Source organism: Rhinolophus hipposideros (genome assembly GCF_964194185.1).
Source record: "Rhinolophus hipposideros genome assembly, chromosome: 21".
Classification (NCBI taxonomy): domain Eukaryota; kingdom Metazoa; phylum Chordata; class Mammalia; order Chiroptera; family Rhinolophidae; genus Rhinolophus; species Rhinolophus hipposideros.
Genome location: NC_138067.1, coordinates 22,131,066 through 22,154,062, shown reverse-complemented (window position 1 = coordinate 22,154,062; position 22,997 = coordinate 22,131,066). Strand labels below are relative to the sequence as shown.

The window sequence follows — 22,997 nt, the reverse complement described above, 5'->3', positions numbered from 1 at the left end:
AGGAAGTAGACACTGTTATCTGAGCTTCCCTTGATCATTTGTGTAATTTGACCAATGCCAAGGGATTGCTTTTTTGTTTGCAGGAGCTTGAGTGCCTTCAGGATCATCTTGATGACTTGGCTGTAGAGTGCAGAGATATAGTCAGCAACCTCACCGAGTTAGAATCTGAGGTAAGCAGTTTGCAGCTCACAGAAGGGGAGTCCTGTCAGCAGCCTTTCCTTTCTTCTTGGTTCTACTGTTTCTAGACCCTTTGAAAGTACCGATTCTCTGTAAAACACAAGAAACCTCGTCAGATTTTATCTGTTTGCTTTATAAAGAAGAATGTTGTGATGCTTCCTGAACACCTTTCCTCATTTCTCCAGTAAAACACTCTACACATTTAGCCCTTTGGTTTTCGTCATAAATTAGAATTATCACAATGACTAGAACTTTTCCCCCCTTTTTTCCTCCTTTAAGAAAAGATAGCAACTATACTTTAAATCTTTTAATCACATTCAAGAATAACCTAAGCATTCCTATTCTCTTACCTTTAGCTCTTTCAATTAGGTAATTTGGTAATGTTTTTGTGTTTAATAAAGTAAAAGCCTGAGATATCCAGTTAAACATGGAAGATAGAATACATGTGTTTATCCCTGTTCCATTCTGAAACCCACTAAAACATTAAAAAATGAAAGTAAAAGAACCTCATAAGCATAGGCATACTTTTTAGAAATGCAGACATTATTACTGAGGAGGAGGCAGCTAAAAATGTTAAAATTGGCTTGTGGGGGCAGAAATTAGGGAAACAGGGAATTGCTTCTTTTTTTATTTTTATCATAAGTCTTTTAGAACGATTTGAATTGTCAAAATTGGCAGTACATAAAATCACATTTCTCAGCCAGTCGTTTTTTTGTGTTTTTTTTTGTTTGTCTTTTGCTTTCTATTTTTCAAAAGTTTATTCCCATCTTTCATCTTCTGTCATCTCCTCTCCCATTCTCATTGTCCCTGTGGGCTTGTGAGGACATTCTGGGGTGTGCAAATCTTTAAAGGAAAATGTTACTTCAGCAACTAGTGCTATACAGGGGTTATTCTCTGCTGAAAAGCATTTAGTGTCTGTTCCCCAGAGGCAGTGGTTCATCATTTGATTAGAGGACAGCAGTCTGGATTAGGAGCTTAGAAACTAAAGATCAGTTACCCCTATGTTCATTTTGAACTGCTGAGATTTTTGGAAAAACTTGAAAGGCTTTTATACTCTAGTATTGTTAAATGTTTTTTTCTCCCCACTGATCTTAATTCTGCATCTGCTTCTAGAAAACTTGTCTTTCAAAGTATAGTGGAGGTGCAGTTCTGTCTATGCTGGGGTTATCTAACTTAAAGATTAGAGTAGTTTCCAAATGTACATATTAGATTATTTGCCCATCAGGTGCTACTGATTCAGAGAAGGAAAATGCTCTTACCCTTGGTTCTTTCTAAGGCAGAATTAATATATTTAATCTTCTACAGGATATTCAAATAGAAGCCTTGCTGATGAGAGCCTGTGAGCCCATAATTCAGAACTTTTGCCACGTAAGTGATGTCTGGAGAAACAAGGACTAGAAATAGAACCAAATTTACTGGGACTCTGGCCCGCAAGTGTGTTGGACTCATCTTTGTCTGAAGCATACGTTACTCCTAAGCGATAGTCAACTTTGAGAAGTTAAAGATGTAAACAGAATCAAGAGGGGTGCCACCATCCTGGGAAACTCTATTTGATTATCCTTTGTAGGTACCCAGATATAGGGTGAGCAACAATTGTTCAGATGCCCTTTATAAGAAAAGAGGGAAGTGGGAAGCCCTCACTAGCATGGCTAAGTTGTTTCCGATACATCAGCCCAGCATTTGTTAGCAGTAATAGTGTCTTCCCCTTCCAACTCTCTCCTTGTACTTCAGTATTGAGTGTTGAGTGAATTCTATTACTTTATTCACTTATTGAACTATCTAAATTGTTCAATAAGTGAATAAAGTAATAGAATCATGAGGCTCTGACAACCAGGAAGCAATGTTATCTGCCCGCATCACCTGTGGAAAGGAGTAAAAGCACAGCATGTACATGTTCTTGTTGGAGCTGCATGCAGGGCGACTTGTGTGTATATTTTATTCCCCAAATGTTTATCCCTTGTAGTTTCTCAGTCTTATTTTGACATAATTTAATATTTTGTACCTTGTTTGCGAAGGCTCTAGAATCATTCTTGGTTGCATTTTTCATGGACTGGGGTGCAAGATTTTTTCATTAGTTGTTACAGATGAAGGGTAACTGTGCTTTGTCTTCCCCAGGATGTGGCAGATAACCAGATAGACTCTGGGGACCTGATGGAGTGTCTGATACAGAACAAACACCAGAAGGACATGAATGAAAAGTGTGCCATTGGAGTCACCCATTTCCAGCTGGTCAGTAACACCTGGCAAATTCTTCCTGTCTTGGCTGCTTGGGTGGTTATTGAATCCCTTCCTCTTTCAGAACACCAGAGCACCTCCTGTGAAAAGTCATTTTTTCCCCAAATATATGTCTTATTTTGATGCATTCTTTAGAAATGTGTTTTTTATCTGCTATGGCCAGACACTTTGTTAGGCTCCTGGAAAGTCAGTGATAACATAAGACTTTATGTTATTCTTGGTTGCATTCCTTAGGGAGTGTGCCCTCCAGTGGGGATAGAGACAGGTAAACGGGCCTTGCCTGCTTCACGAACATCACTTGCTTTGATAAGGTATTTTAGCCTTTCCTTGTACAGTAACAGTGGGATCTGCTATTTTGTGTTACTGTTCATTGCAATGGCCCAAATATGTATCAATACACTGGACTCTCAGCCTTTTTTTCTTTTAAATCATACTACAGAAGTCTGGCATTTGAATAAGAAGGTTAAACCATGCTCTTCATAATTACCACCAGTCTGAAGAAATATTCCTGGTAAAGCAAGCACGTCGTTCCAGGACAAAATCCAGGCATCTGTGTAAAATTGCCCTCTTCTCAGGACAGATAGCCTTTAACAAATGGTATTGAGGACCTCCAGAGTGCAGGCTCCAGGAGACAGTGGTGGAACAGACAAACCCTGCCCTGTCGACTACGTTCTAGTAAAAGAAAGACACAAAACACATTTACAAGTAAATACAGTTTCAGGTGGGCCTATGAAGAAAAATAAAGCCACGGAAGGGCTGACAGGTGAAGGAGAAAAGGGACTTCAGAAGGAGGTATTTGAATAGAAATGCAAGGTAGTGACGGAGCAAACCATGGGGAGATCCGGGAGAAAAGGGGCCACTTGGCTGAGGGAATAGCATGCGTGTGTAATTGGAATGGCATGGAACTGGTGTGCCTGAAGAAGAGGGAGGAATGGGAAGGTTGACAGGTCATGAAGCCTGCGAGAGACAAGGCAAGTCAAGCAGGGCCTAGAAAACAGGCTTCTGTACACCATGTGAACACAGTGTCACCCAGCACTGCTGGTTAGAACTTACCACAGAGCTTCTGACCTTCTTTCTCACCATCATTTTTAGGTGCAGATGAAGGACTTTCGGTTCTCTTACAAGTTTAAAATGGCCTGCAAGGAAGATGTGTTGAAACTTTGCCCCAACATAAAGAAGAAGTATGTAGCTTTCAGTTGATTTCATTCTGTTTCTCTGAAGTCTCTCTTAGCTACTGAATGAATAGCCAAGATGTCAGGCGGCCTTCTGCTGTCTGGTAGTATTAGCCCTGGGGTCTGCTGCCACTCCATTGGTTATGTGACCAAACGCTCAGATTGTCTGGACATCATCTTTATAGCTGCTAAAAAACCACAACTGGTACTGGTAGTTCTGATATGGAAAAGCCTATAGGCTAAAGGAGCATTTTTAATTTTTCCAGGTTCAGGCTATGTAACTGATGAAGCAGACACAGGTTGTGTACTTAGAGGAGCAAGTTGCAATGTGAATACAAGAGGTTAGCTGAATTGCTCCCAACATAACTCCTTATGTCATCTCTTCAGGGAAGGAGCAGAGGTTTTTAATGAGTTAGAAATCTAGTGATGAAACAAAAACTTTATTCATTTAAAATAACATCTTAAATGAGGAGAGTGATGAGCTCTCATAGCATAGCTGCCCAAATCTTTCCATGTCACTCTTTGCAAAGGCATGTTTCTGGAACACATTCTTCTCATATATAACAAGTTCCTATTTTGCTCAGGTTCCTGTACTTTTCAGAAATGAGTTTCACACTACATCAAAGACACAGTCCAGAGTTAAGAGCAGCATTCCTCTCTGGTCACGTTTTTAACAAAACAAGTATTGAACTGTCCTTGAATGCATGTCGCCTCTCTGGCCTCCCTGCCAATCAGGAATATAGTCAGCATTCAGGGCTGTGACCCGACTTTTATGACATATACAGTCAAAGTACTGCTTTTAGAGCTCCAAAAACACAGTGAGCCTTACAGGAAGGACGTTCAGAAGCATGGTAAAGGGGGTCATGCGTTCTGGGAGGTGGTGTTGCCGCAGCCGCAGCCCTGCTCTCGGCTGTCTGATCTCATGTGACTCCAGCCAGTCTCAGTCTGCTCCTTTCTTTGGCAGAGTGGACGTGGTGATCTGCCTGAGCACCACCGTGCGCAACGACACTCTGCAGGAAGCCAAGGAACACAGGGTGTCCCTGAAGTGCCGCAAGCAGCTGCGTGTGGAGGAGTTGGAGATGGTAATGCCTCGCGCCAGAGCCTCCCGGCCCAGAACCCACCGGGGCAGGGACTAGAATGCGGGGCAGGGGCGAGGGCCAATTGAACGAGAAAAATATTTTTTGCCGCACATGAGTGGAAGTCCAGAGTAAGAGTAGCTGTAACCGTGCGATACAATCATTGCATCAGCAGTGTCTGCAAGGATCAAGGGTCTCTCCTTTTTCACCCTGCTATCCTTGCACCAGCTTCATCCTAAAGCCAGTTTCCCTCATGATTGCTGCCTGCAATAACTGGGCTACCTCCCCCAAAATAAATCTTCAGCGTGCAAAAAAGATCCTCCCTTCGATTTGATTGTCTCAGTTGGAGATCTGTGCCCACTCCCTGGTCAACAGCAGTGTCCAGGGGCGTGCCATACACTGACGAGCTGACTGATCATTGAGGTGAAATGGATATTGGGAAATCAGCCACAGTGTACCCGACAAGGGGAAACTTCTTGGAGGTTAAGCCCAAACCATGTTAAGAAAAACAGCTAAAAATATTTTTAGTATGGTTTGTATTGTGAATCATACTTATTTCATCTCAGTCTAAGCAAAAATTAGTAATGAAAACCAAACACCATTAATATCACAAAAGTTGCCTTACCAGATTTTCACATGTAGTGGTAGTGATTTAGTGATAATTATGGAGCTGGCCTAAATGTCCTATTATAATTGAGATTTTGGGGTCCCTAGCTTTGAAACTAGCTTTCAGTTAAATAATAATAATAAAAGTAGAAGCCGACATTTATATAATGGTTTTAACTTTTTATAGTGGTTTCCACATCATATTATTTCATCTTACAGCGTCCCGTGAAGGTGTTGGCTTAGATGGTACCATTTCATTGTGCAAAGAAAGCCCAGGGCCATGTAGCTAGTTAGTGGCAGAACTGAAACTAAATCCCAGTTCTCCTTTCACTGCAGCAGCCACTCTCCTGCCACTTTGCTGTGCAGATGTTGTGGTTACCAGATAAGATCCAATCAACAAATAAGTGTGTAGGACATTTGACATCTCCAGCTTAGAATAACCTCTCTTTTCCATGCTGGTTCCCTCTCATGCAGACAGAAGACATCCGTCTGGAACCAGATCTGCATGAGGCCTGTAAGAGTGACATCAAGAACTATTGTTCCACAGTGCAATATGGCAATGCTCAGGTAACTTCTTGTTGTTATTTTTAATTAGAAAAGTAATGTTAAGGTAACATTGTAATAATTAATTCTTTGCTGGTGGGATAGGCTTTATCACATCCTATCTAGCTTAATCATCTCTTAAGCTACACCAGACTTTTCCCAAAGTTCTGCACCTGCATTCCTCTTTGTCTCCTATTTATTCTCTTCCTTCTTTCAGGTTACCTTGAAACCTTACCTAATAACCTCTTAATGATCCTTCAAATGCCTCCTCCTCTCTATAGCTTTTCCAACAGTCTGCACCTCCAAAATTAATTATTCCCTCACTATGTTCCACTTGCACAGAAGTTCTTAACTAAAGGTCACACAAGGATCACCTAGGAAGTTTTTTTTAAATACATGGAACAGAGCCCTACCCAGAATCATCAGGAATGAAGTGCAAGCGATTTTTTATTTTTTTTATTTTTTTAACGTTCTCCCAGTGATTCAGCTACCTCTTCTAGTTCAGGCACTCTCACAGTGCTTTCCTGTGAGATAATGGCTTCATTGTCTTCTTGTATCTACTGCTGCTGACGCAAAGTCTTACTGTGTCAATCTGATTCTCCTGTCTGTGCAGTGAAACTCTCTCTGCATTTTCTCCTTATCATTAATAATCTGTAATTTCACTTTGGTGTAATTAGGTATGGATTTTTGATTGCTTTATTCTGGTTGTCTCTTTTAGTCTCCGAATTCATATCTTTCTTCAGTTTTCATTTCTAAGACCTGTACTTGGTTCCTTTCATAACTACCTATTCTTAATTTTTGTTTACCATTTCCTCCTTTATTGTTCTGAGGGTATTAAATATATGTTTTAGTTGCTCGATTACCTTTTTGCCCTCAGATATTTGGTGATTCTTGGTTGTCCTTTGAGGATTTCATAGACATTTTGTGACCATGCTATAGCCCTAGCTACTACAGCTTCCCATCTGCTTCCTTCGTCATTTACAGATGATATAGGGAAGGGGAGATTTCGGGATACACTTAATTCACTATCTTAAAATCTACCCTATGGCACTTTATGCTTGTTTCCACTCATCTTTTTTATTGTAGTTATGTGTTTCTATAAGTTTGCCCTGTGAGACTCTATTCAGCAGGGGTGAGGACTGGGTCTAATTCATACCTGGCATCTAATGCTGTATTCTCATGTGGTAAGTGGTGAGTTGGACTGATTGTCCTAGTTTGTGCCTATTGTCTAATCAGGCTTATCACTCTAGGGAAGGGCAGAGAGCCGCGTGTGCTCCAGAAGGAATCTTGACAAGGAACGGCTCTAGACGGCAAAAGAAACCAGGAATCCTGAGATGGGTTCCTTCCCTTTAGAGTTTAGTACAGCCTGCTATTCATCCATTATTCTTATTCAGTTTGGTTTGCTACTAGCTCTGAAGTTGTAAATCTATAAATGTAATTCTCTAGAAATTAGCAATGGAAGGTATTGGGTAGAAAAATGGGAGATGCACTAAAATCTGAATGCTTCGGTGAAAATACATGGATTATCAATCCCAGATATACCTCTTAACTTGACCATAACTATTACACCCTAGATTATTGAATGTCTAAAAGAAAACAAGAAGCAGCTAAGTACCCGTTGCCACCAGAAAGTTTTTAAGCTGCAGGAGACAGAAATGATGGACCCAGAGCTAGATTATACGCTCATGAGAGTCTGCAAACAGATGATAAAGGTAAGGAGTCCAAAACCAAGGGCTGAGCACAGGGTAAGTAAAATTACTAGCATAAACTTCTTTAAATGTCAGAACAAATTCATGTAATCTTCCCATTTCAACCTCTTTATATGGCTAAGATGTTCTCAAAGTCTGGTCCCAAACCAGCAGCATCAGCATACGTAGGAACCTACAAATTCTCGGGCTCCACCCCAGATCTCCTGAATCAGAAACTCTGGGAGTGGAGTTTAACAAGCCTTCCAGTTGATTCTGATGCATGCTCAAGTTTGAGAGCCACTGAGCTAAGATAACTGACCTCACTTTGACCTAGGCCACCAGTAAATAGGTATCCAATGAGAAAATGATTGGTTGTGGGGGCATTGAGTGCTTGCTGACTGAGAAAGCCACCATCAGATGTCCTGGTCATCCATTCCCCACAATCGAAAGGCTTGTCTGTAAGTTCTTTTACTTCATTAACTTCTGCAGTGAACATTCTCTCTGCAGCAGGGCTGACGATAGCCGAGGTGTCAGGCACTGGGTTGATCTGTATATACAAACACATTAAACTTAAGGTTCTGACCCCTTATTTCAGCTTCTCTTTAAAATAAAATCTACTTTTCACCCTATCAAGTAAGTCCCAAAGAGTACTGTGGAAGTTAGAAGTCTCTTTAGCTGGGTCTGGTAGAATTGATCCTCTATAAAAGTGGAAACATCAGGCTCTGATTTGAGGGAACTTTTGGAGGTAAGATTTCGATCACTTTATTAAACAATCAATCAGCAATCCACATCCACATATTAAGATATCAGTAGACTATAATCAACAGATGGAGATGGAGTTTATTACTAGTCCAAAATGGAGCTCTGACTTCAAGGACACTAACAAGTGTACAGGGGCTAGCCGTGTAGTTAAGGGATGAACCAGGCGGGTCCTTTCCACACTTCCTGTTCACATTGGTTAGTGGGGAATTTCTAAGTCTCCCATTGGGATGGGGTAGATAGGGCTTGACGGCTACATGGCCACCTGGTCCATTGTTATATTCATACTTAAATAATATTTAAGCTCATGAGATGCCCTGTAATGTAACATAGCATGAAGGTAGGGGATCAATGCTATGCCAAGTAGGACACAGTGAGGTGAGAGAAAGAAGTGTCAGAACTACAGTAGAGAATAGGTAAAGAACCGGGAACTTGAGGCCGAGTGCTTAGCCTTTCTCTTGTACCAAGTGATACCCTCAGGCTGCTGCTGTCATAAGCTCCTCAATAAGAGTGATACAGATGGTGGTAATTGCCATATTTGGATAGCTTTTTTAAATAAAATTTTGATTCTTTGCAGAGGTTCTGTCCAGAAGCAGATTCCAAAACCATGCTGCAATGCCTGAAGCAAAATAAAAACAGTGAATTGATGGATCCCAAATGCAAACAGATGATAACCAAGCGCCAGATTACCCAGAACACAGGTAACATCTCAGCGTGGTTTTCCTGGTTCCATGCTTAAATAGAATTAAGTGGGAATGTACTTACTTAATTGAACTATAGGTGATTTGTTGCTTGGGACTTTTAAGGGAGAGCCTGGATGTAAGCAAAATGACTTACTCCTTCCTTGAATAGTATCCAGAAGAACGGAATGAAAGTCATAGGAAAGAAGAGGCTGAAAAAATAGAAAACTACTTTTGAAGGACGTACAATAAAAATCAGGGCTAGAGTTCTTGAAAATTCTAGAGATTTAATAAAACTTCTTTCATGTGGCAGACTACATGGGTAATCTGTTTTAGAACAGAGAAATTTCATCTCTGAGTTGCAAGACCTGGTACTCAATGGACAAGGTGAGTTGGCTGTTTTGTTGTCAGTATTTTCATGAACAGCTGGTATGTGGAAGGTTGCTGATGTCTGCTTGATTTTTGTGAAAACTGCTTAGAATATCGGTCTCCCAAGACCCTGCAGAGCTGCTGCAGATTAGAAGGATTTCTGAGGGTCACCACATCTACACTTGCACCAAATTTGATTAGAAACAACATAGTGAAGGCTCAGTAAACATTTAATGAATAAACAAGTCAGTGTTTTATTTGTGGTCATTGATTTAATATACCCCTTTTTGGAAGGTGGATCTCTGAAAATTTGTGAATCCAGTTGGAATATTTTATCATGTACTTATTTTCTGCCCTAGATTACCGCTTAAACCCTGTGCTGAGGAAAGCCTGTAAAGCTGACATTCCTAAATTCTGTCACGGTATCCTGACTAAGGCCAAAGATGATTCGGAGCTAGAAGGTCAAGTCATCTCTTGCCTCAAGCTGAGATATGCTGACCAGGTAAACTGGCCTGGGCTCTCCAGATAGGTGTGTTTATGGAGCCACCACTATTTCTGGCAATTTTTATTTTGGAAGTTCCTTAACTTGCTCCTACTTTCCCAAAGCCTTTTCCCCAAGCCAGGGGCCAAATAAAAAGTTGAAGTTGTCTAATAGGCTGACATATTTTACTTTTGTCACATATAGCGCCTCTCTTCAGACTGCGAAGACCAGATCCAGATTATTATCCAGGAGTCTGCTCTGGATTACCGACTCGATCCTCAGCTCCAGCTACACTGCTCAGATGAGGTAGGATTTGGGTATGAAACTGCTTGTGAACTGAGCTGGTCAGAGGAGTTTTTATTGGAGAAAAGTTCTTTACTCTTTTCCTAAGCCCTGAATCCAGGCTTAATTGAAGGCCCATCTTCTAGGCGCTCCATTGTGTGAATTCCTGGTTCTCTATAACACTGAATTAGACTTGGCACCAGTCCTGTCACTATACAATGTTGGTTCCATATTTCTCTACTGAGTAAGAGTGTTCTCTTACTATATCTACATATAGTTTGTTCTTCCCTTCTCCATATTCTGATTGTCAACCCAGAACCCTCCCAAGACTTGTCAGAAAGCTAGAATATCTCCCAGTATAGCTCTAAAGAAGTGCCTGTCCTTGGAAATTATTTGACCTCCTAGCTAGAAAAGGCTATGTTGAGAACCTTGTTCAACATGGGTGAGCTTTTGGGGATCATGGCTAAAAATATTTCAAAAAAGCTTGCTCAGAGCTGTTCAAAGAAGGTTAAATTTTTAGCCTGTGTTGCGGGCTGTGTTTCAGAACCTGTGTGTGTGTGTGTGTGTGTGTGTGTGTATTTCTACGTTGTGAGTCTGGGTTGACCCTGAACCTCCTTAAATGTCAAGCATTTGCTTTTAGTATTTTACTTGGCTGTAAAACCTTCCTCCTGTGGAATCGAGGAGTAAGTAGCCTTTGTGACCAGTCCTGAGATAATCTGACTCAAGTCTCAGGGTTGACAACCTAAAGATACGTGCACTGATTCTGTGTCATTCCTTATGAAAGAAAACGGAGTTTGGCTTCTCCTTCTAGAGGGAGGGTAGTGAAATCCACCAGAAATCTGTTTGAGAAGAGCCCCAAGCACATGTGTGGGAGGATCACCGTATTGGCCTGTTACAGTCACCAAGGTTCCTGGTGAGAGCAGGGTGGCCTTGTTTTTTGTGTGTCTCCTGAACAGATCTCCAATCTATGTGCTGAGGAAGCAGCAGCCCAGGAGCAGACAGGTCAAGTAGAGGAGTGTCTCAAAGTTAACCTGCTCAAAATCAAAACGGAAATGTGTAAAAGGGTAATCACCATCAATCTCCATTTTCCCCCCACTTGCTTTTCTCTCCTTTTTCCTTTTAATGCTATAGTCTGCATTTTTAGTAATAAAATATAAACCTTCCTTCTTAGAATTCTGTGTTCCCTCTTACCAAACTTTAGTTTGGTTCTTGACCATTAATCACCTATAACTTAAATATTCTTCACATGTACTAATTATTGGTGAATGTCTCATTTCCATGACTAAACCATTGTTTAAAGGGCACTCTGAATGCACTACCAACGCCAAATGTCAATTCCAATATTACCATTAAGTGTACTACTGCATTCATAAAAATCAATGAAACTAAAAATTTAATTCATTTCAGAAACATTAATAAAAACAAATGTATCAAAATAGGACAGCTAACCTTACATTATTTTGCAAAATTGAAAATTAAATAATATATTTGATCTTTTTTTAAGAAGCTTTATCTTTTTTTGAAAAGTGTTCAGTGATGTCATTGTTGAGTTAATGTGAATACTGCATGCAAATATTTTCATCTGCTGGAAATGTTTCTAATTTCTCATGATCTGAGTTCACTAAAAGCTAAATATAGTTATTTTCCTTTACCGTCAAATGGTCCCATCTAACTTTGAGGAGGACTTTTTGAACAATATTTGAGTTTTGTTTTGGGGGAGTTTTTTTTTTTTATTGTCTTACAGGGACTACAGTCTTTCTATTGAGAGAAAACTAATTTTTATTTAAGAAAGCATTTCCAGCCTGTCTTTACTTCCTGTAGTTTCAGCATGTATAATTGGAGGGTCTGCAGAGTTAGTTTCAGTTCTATTATGTTAATATGTCTCCGTTCAGAACTTTTTTAAATTCAAATAAGAATTATTCTTGCAGGAGCATTATGCTCTGTCAATTCATTTTTCCTTTTGAGGATAAGGAAGGTAAAGTGAAACATTTTGCAGATATTTACCTTTGTTTGGGAATTTTCATATAGCCTATTACTCTGATTTTCACATTTTCACAGTTTTTAAAATAACAGAATAACTATCACAGCAATACTAATATTTAGTATTTAATAGTACGGCATACCAGAATGCCAAAAACCCAAATCTGATCTTACAATCACCTGCTTTGCTTAGCAAAGCTCCCCAAGTGTATTCATTGAACTAATTGAACGCTAAAGATCTGTATTCTTTGCATCATCACCACATTGCTGCCTATCTCGGAATTGGCTCTTTTGTTAACCCTCAGCGTTCCCTCCTTGACTGTTTTGTTTGTATCTAAAGTATTTGCAGACAACAGACCTGAGGCATTTCCTCTGTAAAAGCTCTCTCTGTGATGATCTTCCCTTCCTAGGAAGTGTTAAACATGCTGAAGGAAAGCAAAGCAGACATCTTTGTGGACCCAGTTCTTCATACAGCTTGTGCCCTGGACATTAAACACCACTGTGCTGCCATAACCCCCGGCCGAGGGCGTCGTAAGTCACTGTGTTCACTCTGATCCTGTCTGAACTGTCTTGGAAGGACAAAGCCTTTCTCTGAGGCATCAATTGCAGCTACTCTGGGAGCCTGTTTGATGCTGGAACCAGGCCTTTGTGGCAAAATAAACTTAGGAATAATCCCGCGAGTGTGAACTGGTCTAGCTGTGACCTGTCAGGGAATCATAAGTTAAGCCACGGATGGCCCTCTTCATCAGTTTCCCCTGCGGCCACGTTGGGCTCAATACACAGGCTCTATGTGAGGTAGAACCTGGGCAGGTGTAAAGTTGTTTCTGAGTCATGCATGTCCCGTAAAAGTAAGAGAGATTTTAAGAGAGACTCTGGACAGCTGACCTTGGAAGTTAAGTATCATTATTCTCCGTGTTAGATCCTGGACCAAGTTTCCTAGAATGGGTTTAATTTTGTTTAGCCTACAGATCTGAATGCTCTGGTGGTTAGATACCCTTCTCCCCAACCTTACAGAAATTCTTCTGTACGGTTTCAGATTCTTTATATCACTTCCCTTCCACAGAAATGTCCTGCCTCATGGAGGCCCTGGAGGATAAGCGGGTGAGGCTACAACCTGAGTGCAAAAAACGCCTCAATGACCGGATTGAAATGTGGAGTTATGCAGCAAAGGTAATGACCAAGACAATCTCCTGAAGTGGCCATCTCTTCTGTCAGTTTCCCAATCTCTCCAAGATACTTCACTGGTCTTCTTGTCGTTGTTGTGAGACTGGCTGTCAGTGCAATTGAAAAATCTGTCCGTGTACTTTAAGCCTCCTTGGCCGTCCGTGAGCCTGGAGCTACTATGCATATGGAGTCCCTTTGCATTGGTCTGTGTCTGCAAGGCTTTGCCAGGACCTCTGCTTTCGGCCCTCAGTTGCCCATAGTCCACCACTATAAAGTGAGTCACCTAAAGGAAGGATGACTTAAGCCAACCATGTAAAGAGAAACTACATCATTCCATGAGAAAAGGAAGAGATCCAGCCACTCCTGTCATATAGCTTGTTTGTCTAATTTTACACAGTCTGTAGGAGAAGAATATGTACGTGAGACTGGTCCTCAGCTAGCCTGGAACATAGAGAATAATGGGATGAAGAAAGACATCAGAACTACACTAGTGAAAGTGTATGGTACCCAGGCAGACTTGGGCTAGGGGAAAGTCTTCTACAAAAATCAGCCTCAGTGAGAAGAATGATAACAGTTCTTATTAAAACTTCGCATTGCTTTGTAGTTTACAAATTACTTTGAAGGCTATGTTATTCTCATTATACCTTGAAACCCTACAAGGTAAGTAGAATGATTATTTCCCCACTTTATGGTAAAGGGAATCGTGACTTTAGAAATTATGACTTGCCCAAGGTGAAAAAGTCAAATCTCTAGATCCACGCTCTTTGTATCTACCTGCTCTGGGATAGACATTCCTTAAATGAAGAGAGTGAGCACAAGGACTCCCCTCCTTCTTGACCAGTTCCTCATGTCACCCAGATGCTTAAAGGTCAAAGGTAACTGGCAAATGGGAAAGACCATGGAAAAAGTCTTCATACCTAGACAGACATGATGGGCAGGGACCATAGCTGTCAAAATAGCGAGCATGCCTCTCGCCCCTTCCCCCAAGGGGACAAAGTCAGCTTTGAGGCCCTTGGTTAGAAGAGGCAGCAGAGACACTAAATTAGTCTTTTTTCCTCACCACTTTCTACTTTTGAGCTACTGAGCATTGCTTCAGGGTGACTCCACGGCTTGTTTTGTGTTGGCAAATGTTGACATTGAATTCAAATTAATGTGAAGCCTCCTGCTCTGTTCTGTGTACACGGGGATGAGCATAGCAGCAATCCAGACATCTCTGGGCCAGCCCCTCTCAGGCACCCAGGCTAAGGTGAGACTCAAAAGAACAGGCTCGCGTGTGTCTGGGGAACCTTTCAGTCCTGATTCTGCCATAGCAGGCTACCATAGAGGTGCATTTGAGAAAGCAGTGAGGGAAATTGAGGATGAAGACTGGTTACATTGTAATGTCCACCATGGGAAGTCTGTTCAGTCCATGTACCGTCGTGTTTGCTCTTTGGTTTCGATGTAAGGGAATGCTTATGATACAATGGTGAGTGAAAACAAGTCAAGACACAGAATTAGCATACAGCACAATTTCAGTTGTTTTTAAAAGGGAGCAAACATGATGAAGAAAATAAATCAGAATACATAAGAACCTGTGACCGTGTGCAATCCACTGAACCACCTCCACCGCTTGGGCTTCTGGGTCTTCATCTATAATATGGGAGTAATAAAATCTACTTGCGAGGATTGGTGTGAGGACTCAATGGTTGCAAACATGTTGAGCCCTTTGCCAGTGTCCAGTCCTCAATGTGAGGGCTATTCCTTGGTTGGTGGTGGTGATCAGAGGCTCTGATGAGACTCTTCCTCTTTGGATTTGTGTTTTCTAATCTTGTGCAGTAGATATACATCATATTGCGATCAGGAAGAAGATTTGTAACTCTGTGTTTGACTTTCTTGTCCCTTGCCCTCTCTCTCCAAAAGAAATGGTGTCAATGAAAGTAGGAATTGAGGGGAGACGAGTTTGAGCCAGCACCGCCCCCAGCCCAGCTCTCTCAGAGGGTGATACCGCTGTGTGTCATTGCAGGTGGCGCCGGCGGATGGCTTCTCTGACCTCGCCATGCAAGTGATGACGTCCCCGTCAAAGAACTACATTCTCTCTGTGATCAGTGGGAGCATCTGCATATTGTTCCTGATCGGCCTGATGTGTGGACGTATCACCAAACGAGTGACACGCGAGCTCAAGGACAGGTAGAGCCACCTTGACCACCAAAGGAACCACCTGTCCAGTGCCCAGTTTGTACAGCCCTCCTGTATAGCATACCCACTCACTTCGTCCTTCTCAGAGGCGGCACCAACACCCGTGGTAGAGCAGCAGCAGGTATGCACTGCGTTGTCCCATCTCAGACTCGCCCGTGTCCGTGGTGTCCCCCTCCCTTCGCTCATCTGTGCAGCGTCCGCAGCTGGCCACTTGGGTTATCACCTTTGTTGGCAAACTTGGGTTTACCTGCCTGTAGAAAAGTCTCTCTCATACCAATGGAACAACCAGTACTTCCAGAAGCAACTCACCTGACCTGCAACTCAAATGAATTTTTAAAAAAAAACAAAAACAAAAAAACCACCAAAAAAAAGAAATTTTTAAAGAAAGAAAAAAATGTATATAGTAACACATCTCCTCCAGGCTTGATTTGGGCAGTGGGGTTATTTCTTCTGTGTGACTGTGTAAAACGAAGGCAGGACATTAGAGGGGAAACACACCACCCAATATGCTATAACTGGGATGTCTTACTCATTTCTCAAAAGCACCTTTGGGTCATGCTGTGCCATGGACTTCACCAGCCTGCTTTGGGTCCTTTTTTCTTCTGCTGAAACGTGATGCCTTCTAGTTCCCGCCCTAATAGAGCCACTGCTGGTCAAGACCCCAAGGCCATGGGTATTTCTGTGATCTCCTGACCTCAGTGAAATAAAGCATGAGCCTCCTTAGACCAAGGGTAGGTGGGTTGGGGAGGAGAACCAAAAGTGTGTGACGCTGGTCAGTGCACCGATGTGCATCGAGAGGCTGGCCCCTGAGTCCCCGGACAGCAGGATCCCAGGCTAGTGCAGGGCTCAGTGGCACTGGGAATGACCCTGCTGGGGTAGTAGTAGCTCCAGAAGTCCTACCAGGAGGAAGTGACTGGCAGGGAGGGGACTCAGGGCAGGAAGGAGGAGCAAGGGATTGATTCACTTTGCTTTATTTTTCAGGCAACAATGCAGGTCAGAGATAATGGCTTATAAAGATTTAGCATGGTCTCGGTGTGATTGGCAGTCCCACCTGACCTTTCTGCAGGCCCAAGGCCACCTTCCCAGACAAACTCTTTTCTGCCTCTACGTGGAGAGGGCATGGAAAGTTACTACATTAAAATATGGAGGATTTTCTCCGTTGGTTTTTTTTTTCCCCTTTCTGTCCATTTGCTTCATACACCCACTGTAGGAGGCATTGGCTAAATGTTGTACTTTGGTGATTTATCAGTCTTTCCAGAGTCTGAGCTTAATGGAAGCAACAATCCTGGCAATCCTCCCTCGGCCTCCAGTGTGGAGGTGACGGGCGCGGAGTATAAAGAGGGAGGAGTGCAGGCATCCTGGTTCTACCTGGCACACCTGGTCTTGAGTTTGGGGCAGAGTCAGTGGCTGCACAAGAGGGCGGTGTGTACAGTAGCCGTTATATTTATATAATATATATTTTATTAACCTGTTAGATGTCCACAAAGTATTATAAATCGCGTGCCTAAAACTGTCTGCATAGACCATGGCGCCCCTCCTTGCCGTGCCCCTCCTTTGCCACCGTCCTTGCGTGCCGCCGGACCTACGTAACGTTTTTCTTTCCTGAAATGTGTTCAATACAAAGTGCGTCAGTTTGTGGATCACTTGATCCAAAGTACTCCTTGTCTAACCTGACTGATGTATATTTGAATACTGTGGTTTTCTTTTTTTTTCTTTTCTCTTTGCTGCCCTTCCTGGAGGCAGTGGGTTCCAGAAGCCAACTGTATATCCCCGCTGCCTAGAGTACTGCAAGCCACAAGGGGAGCCACTAAGTTGTTAGTCCCCTCAGACCTGCTCTTAGGGTCTTCCTGATTCTCAGCAGCTGCCCTGGGATTCTTCAGTCCCATAAAACTTGAAACTTGGAGTCCGAGCAGCACCCCCTACCACCACCGCTGTGGGAACTGAACTGAGCTGGTCCCGGCAGTCCACCTCCAGGGGTTCCCACCTGGATGGTGTGAACTACTGTGGCTTGGGGTTGAGAAGCAGGGATGTTCTCTAAATGCAGGACTAAGGTGTCAGATGTGGTTCACAGGACAGGATTAATTTTCACCCTTTGACGACGGGGGGGGGGGGGGGGGGAGGTACCATTCTCATCTCTGCATTCTCCCTCTAATATAGGTAAACCTTCATAGTTTAATCTGTCTCGATATTTCTGTTCTTTCTGAACTAAGAAACAATCCCATTCATTGTCTGCAGCAAATCTGAAAGTTTGGAAAGGAGTTTGATTCTTGAAACATTTGTCACTTTTAGAAATGGTCAGAATAGAAGAGATAACTGCCAGTATCTTCAATTGCTTGTTGCCAGAAAGCATTTCCCCATCCTACTTGGAATAGTTTTATATGACTGGTTCTTGAAGGCCAAGCAGTGTCCTGAGCAGTTTCCTACGTCCAAGAGTTCCAGCACCATCTGAACCTGCAGCCCACTGTATCTATTCTGCACTGCATTAGGTACAACAAAACAGGGGCACCTCTGCTCATAGGCCTTATGGTTCAGCCATGAGTAAATCAGTAATTAAGAACTAGTCAAGAAGAAGAAACCACGACCCAAGTGGAGGAGCTGATGACAGACTTTGGCATTTATCTTTTCTCTAAGCAGCAGGTAGAGTTTTTTGCCAGGGCCAAGGTTCAGGCACTTGTTGGAAATCACAGTAGCCAGGTGACGCCCCTGGACATTTAGCTGCCCCCAGTGTCTCAGGGACCCCACTTCAGAGTGCTCCACAACACTCCAGAGGCCCCAGGAGATCGGTCTCCTGGGCTGGAGGCACTGCGTTCAAGAAATCAGAGATCTGGGCCAAATGTAAGGGATGAGACTGACTGCTCCCTGTCCCAGAGCATCTCCTGTAGATGGAGGCTCTAGGAGTGAGACTACCCTAGTGTGTCCCTGGCCTTCCTCTACTATCGCTGCTGTCCCTAGAGAAGCCTGCTGGCAAGAGGCACCAAGATGGGAGCCGTAGCAAAGGCGTGAGTCCTCTGCATTCCCTGGAGGCCCTCTGCCAGTTCTGTGGATCCACTCAGTTTGTTCTGAGCCAGTGCTTCCTTAGAAACTAGGGGAATTCTAGTATTTAGTGAGCAGGCGTTGGCTTGAATTCACTGCAGGCCTTTGGCGATCTCACATCCTGCACTTACTCTTCTGGGGGACAGTGAGCTGTTCTGCCAGTGGGGAGAGGGATATTCTGCTTTCCTAGAAGATGCAACAGAAAATTACAATGAGGTCTCATCTCTTCCCATTTCCTGAGATCATGTAATAGAAGAATCCAGTGGTAAAGAGGCCTGTAGCGTCCATTTACATTTTATTGGACAAAATGAAAAGGGAGATATATGCTGACTTCCTCTGCCTTCCCAAAAGAAGACTTCTGGAAATGTCTCCCATCTTCCCCACCCCAGGCTGTGATACTACTTCTAGCCCAAAGATCCCCTCTATAGTGAGTCATCGGGGATAGTTAGATTGCTTCGTGGGGCCTCCTTTCTTAGCTGGCCTCAAGCTGCTCTGAGAAAAGAGCTTTGCTTCCCATTTCTTCCCGCCCCCGCCAAAAAATAAATGTTCTTTACATATAACTTATTCTAAGTAATCAGATATGGAGAAGGAAGCTAGAATAGGGACCCTTGGTAGCCAGCCAGCCCAGCCTGACACATTCAACCTAAATTTTGGCCATAGAACAAAAAGAAGTATATGGCTTTTTGAATGATGTGCATTTTGGTATGTTTACTTGTATTTCAGATTTTTGTGAATGTGACAAACCTCAAAAATCCCTTTTGTTTCTCACCATTTGGACAGCACCTAAGTGGCTCTGTAAAATGCAGCACTCCTGTGCCCTGGGTTTCTCCCGGGCCTTGAGGGACACGCCTCACCCCGGGCACCTCCTCCACGCTGGTCTTGGATCCCAAAGGTCCTGGCCCAGAGCTGCTGTTCTGGCCTGCTTCGCTCTCTCGTTTGTCTTTGGCTGGCCGCCTCTCTCCACTCCTCTTGGTCTTCCTCTCCACTAGGACCAGAGTCCCATGTTAGGGCCATCGGGTATAAAGCCGAATCCCCCTTCCTGCCCAGATTTCAGACAGCAGATAAGTCATTAGCAAACCCAGACCCACTCTTCAGAGTGAAAGGTTCCCCCAAGCCATCTGGTGAGCTCACTGTGGAGACCCAGTGTTTACATTGAGAGCACCGGTGTGGGACAGTCTGCTCGGGCTGGTGGTGACGGGATCCTGACAGTGCTTTCCCCTCCTTCCCCCTTTCCACGTTCCACCACAGTGCACAGGCAGGGCCGTTGGCATACGTGCAGTGGAGAAACCTCAGAGAGTGCCTCTATGTTCTGTTTTTGCCTTCCACTAACGGGGAATGGACATATGGACCCAGAGCCCAGCAGGCCCTATGCCAGACATGCTAGGCCAGGGTGGTTGGAACAGGTCCCCTGGTCAGATGGCAGGGCGCCGGATGGAGCAGCTTCTCCCAGCACAGTGTTCCCAGGTCAGTCCGAGAAGGAAAACAGACTGCGCAGCAGACGCTGTGTGAGATCTTAGGCCTTTCCCTTTTTTTAAGAAAGAAAAAAATTAAAATTAACAAACCTCTTTTGTAAATGGTTTTCCTTTCTATGTATAAAGTCCCGGCAGTTCCTTGTTTTTACATGTTCATGCTGTGTAATTTTGAGATGTTACTGAGATTCTGAACATAATGTGCATTTTTTTTTCTGTACAGATGAAATGGGAGAATTTAATAAAGAGTTTGCAGGTTTTTACTTGTTAAATCTTCTCTGTGCTGACTGGGAGGATCCTCCACCCACCTGCTCTGCTAGTAGATGTCGAGCTGGGAGCACTGGCTGAGCTTCTCACTGGCGCTCGCAGCTTTCGGTTAGGTTTTTAGTATTCTTGGCTAAGTAGGTCAAGCAGAGGAGGATCATAGAACTTTTAGAGGAGAAATGGAAGTCAGATCGGGGGTTTTCCGACTCTCACGCTGGTGTGTCCAGAATTACGTATCCTACTAATGTGTTTAAGCCGTGTTCTGAGGCTCCTTCCTGGGGAAACCCCCCCCCACACCCAGAACCTTCCTATTGACACGATACATGGATGGTGCCTAGTCTAGTGGCCGCCTTCCCATTCAGGCCCAAGGCTAGACAGCATTTATTTTCTGCCATGTCCCCTTTTAGTCCGTCCTTGCCTGGCGAGTCCTCGGGTCAGTGACGGCTGTGACACCCTTGCTGAGCCGTTTCTTCTACCTCCTCCCCTCTCAGCAAAGCTCATTTGTATCTGGGTGTTTAAAAAGTAATAGCTTAATGAATTTGCACGGTAGCAAAGATTTCTTAAAATCGTAATGTTCATACTAGGATTTGAGTAAGGGGATGTTCAATGAGGAAAGAAGAGTAACCTGGGACCCAGGGTTTCTTCTCACACTCAAATCTATTTCATCAGCTGTCGCTTACGAGGTGGTGGGCCTGGGTATAGAGTGGAGGCCGGGAGAAGGGGAAGAGTGGAAGGAAGGGGAAAGAGTGTTTGGGGGCCTCTAGGGTCCCCCCTCTACATAGGGAGCTCTGGGCAGCTATCAGCCCTTAATGGGAAGAGTCTGGCACCAGGTGTTTCTGAGTGTCCTGGAGAAGCTGCCTCTTTGGTGTAAGTGTGGAAAGTGAGGTTCAAGGTTCAGGTTTCCCTTCCCGGGACCCCACGAGGGAGAAGTGACTTCCTAGCCCAGCTGCACTCAGCCCCTCAAGGGGTGCTCAGCAGCAATGGGGAACACGCCGCCCTGCGGAAGCATCAGCAATCTCAGAAGGAATCGCCACACCCCAAATTTGTGTTTGTGATTTTTCTGGTAAAAGATCCTTGGCCAACTTCAATCCTCAGGCATTTAGCATTAGTTCTCAAAAGGGACTAAGAATAAAAGGGGTTTAGCCAAAAGGGGGAGAACCTTAGGCCATCCAACTCTCCCACTTGGATGAAGAGTGAGGTGCAGAGAGGCGGAGAGACCTTGCTTTCACAGACAGCTAACTAGCAGCAAAAGGTCGTACACTTTCCCCTCTGATTTTGGCAATTGTGTGACCAAACTAAAACCCCAGCCCAGGCTCCGGGTGGAGACGGCTTACCTGACCGCCAGTCTGCAGACTGGACAAGCCTCCTGTGGGAGCTGTTGGCCTTGGTCCTGGCTTCCCACCTCCTTGCCCCAAACAACCTACAGCACAGCAGTGTCCTCTCAAATTCCCTGTATTTGTGGAGAAACTCAAAAGTCTGGGAGAGAACAAAAGGTACAGACTCGGAGGAGGGAGGCTGGAGGCAGGAGGGAGAGGCCAGGGCAGGGGCAGTTCCTCGGAGGATGTGAAAGCTGCTGGGGCTCCGCCCCTTGCACTGCAGGTCCCTGGCACCTTCCACCTGCCTGCATCCTGGAACTGGGGGCTGCTCCCTGAACCTCTAGCGTGAGGGGCTCGGTAGGGTGGGCAGCAATTCCCTCAAAGAGCAGCCAGGGCCAGGCCATAGAGCAGAGGCGCACACAGCAGCCCCATGTAACAGTAGGTGACTCAGCGAGGGTCTGTCCCAGCTCCATGAGAGACAGGCACGGTGAAAGGTGGGCCCACCCAGCCCTCTGACACTGCATTTTCATGGGCTTATCCCCACCACTCTGCCTCCTTCCTAAGAGCTTTTTCTCGCTCACTTTATCCTTCTAGAGGTTGAGTTATTCCCCATTCACAGATGGAAAAGTTAGACTTAAGTTCTATAAGGGCAAAGATGGATTGGACGCGTGTGGTTAGTAGGTGGGTGGGTCTGAGACCAAGACCAAGACTCATCCGCGGAGCACAGAGAGTTGGGGGCACAGCCAGGACTAGGACTAGCCCCAGGTGCTCTCGACTGGGTCTGCTCACTTCCCAGACGTGCCAGTGGGAGGGCTCCTCTCCTCTCGGAGCTCCACAAAGTGTGTGTTCCTGTCCTTTGAGCCTTAGCACAGTCGTCCTTTTGCTCTAAACCTTGGTTCAGTGTCTGACCTAGCCTTCTAGATGCCCTCATGTTTGGACTATGTTCCAGCCATCTCTGCCCTAGCAAATACTTAGTCCTCCATAAATATTTGTTGAATGGGTCAGTTTGACATGGAAAAATCATGTCTTCACCACGTAGGGGGTCCTAAGACCTAGGACAATGTCTGGGGGTCTGTACCAAGGGGAATACCTCCCGTGTTATGCGTCTCTGTCCGATTCTCCGAGTCCAGCCTTCTGCACTCTACAAAGAGCAGATGCCCTTCCAGTAACTTCCCTCTGCTGTATCCCCCAAAGGAAGTAAACAGGCATTCAGCATAAGAGAGCACAGAAGCCAAGAGTGACCAAGTGGGTGTTAGGACCTCACAAGTAGCTGGTCCCACCATGTTTTTTAGGCCTCACCTGGAGGCAGGGGCAGAGCCAGAGTGCTTGGCCACACACAGCAGTGCCTATTCTGACCTTCCGGGTAGCCAGGGGGTGATCTGAATGTCTAAGTGCCGGATGGTGGCATCAGGAAGACTGCAGCATAGCCCCTGGGTCCTCTGTACTCACCTTGGCCCGGGCAGGGGCAGCCAACACCCGAGGTCCCGCTCTGGTGCAGGCCTTGGCAGGTCACAGACATCCCTGCCTG

The 22,997-nt window shown here is 44.4% G+C and overlaps 1 protein-coding gene across 1 annotated transcript in view; it reads left to right on the top strand.

Annotated features, from left to right (window-relative positions):
• Positions 1-20,152, top strand: part of GLG1 (golgi glycoprotein 1) — a 98,126-nt gene extending 77,974 nt beyond the window's left edge. The window contains exons 13-26 of the mRNA XM_081030717.1: positions 84-170; positions 1,483-1,545; positions 2,293-2,406; positions 3,505-3,593; positions 4,549-4,666; positions 5,741-5,833; positions 7,384-7,521; positions 8,834-8,957; positions 9,665-9,807; positions 9,991-10,092; positions 11,025-11,132; positions 12,459-12,579; positions 13,112-13,218; positions 15,215-20,152. Of these exons, the coding sequence (XP_080886843.1) occupies positions 84-170; positions 1,483-1,545; positions 2,293-2,406; positions 3,505-3,593; positions 4,549-4,666; positions 5,741-5,833; positions 7,384-7,521; positions 8,834-8,957; positions 9,665-9,807; positions 9,991-10,092; positions 11,025-11,132; positions 12,459-12,579; positions 13,112-13,218; positions 15,215-15,382 (1,575 nt within the window). The 3' untranslated portion in view covers positions 15,383-20,152. The remainder of the gene's footprint in view (positions 1-83; positions 171-1,482; positions 1,546-2,292; positions 2,407-3,504; positions 3,594-4,548; positions 4,667-5,740; positions 5,834-7,383; positions 7,522-8,833; positions 8,958-9,664; positions 9,808-9,990; positions 10,093-11,024; positions 11,133-12,458; positions 12,580-13,111; positions 13,219-15,214) is intronic.
• Positions 20,153-22,997: the final 2,845 nt, after the last annotated feature.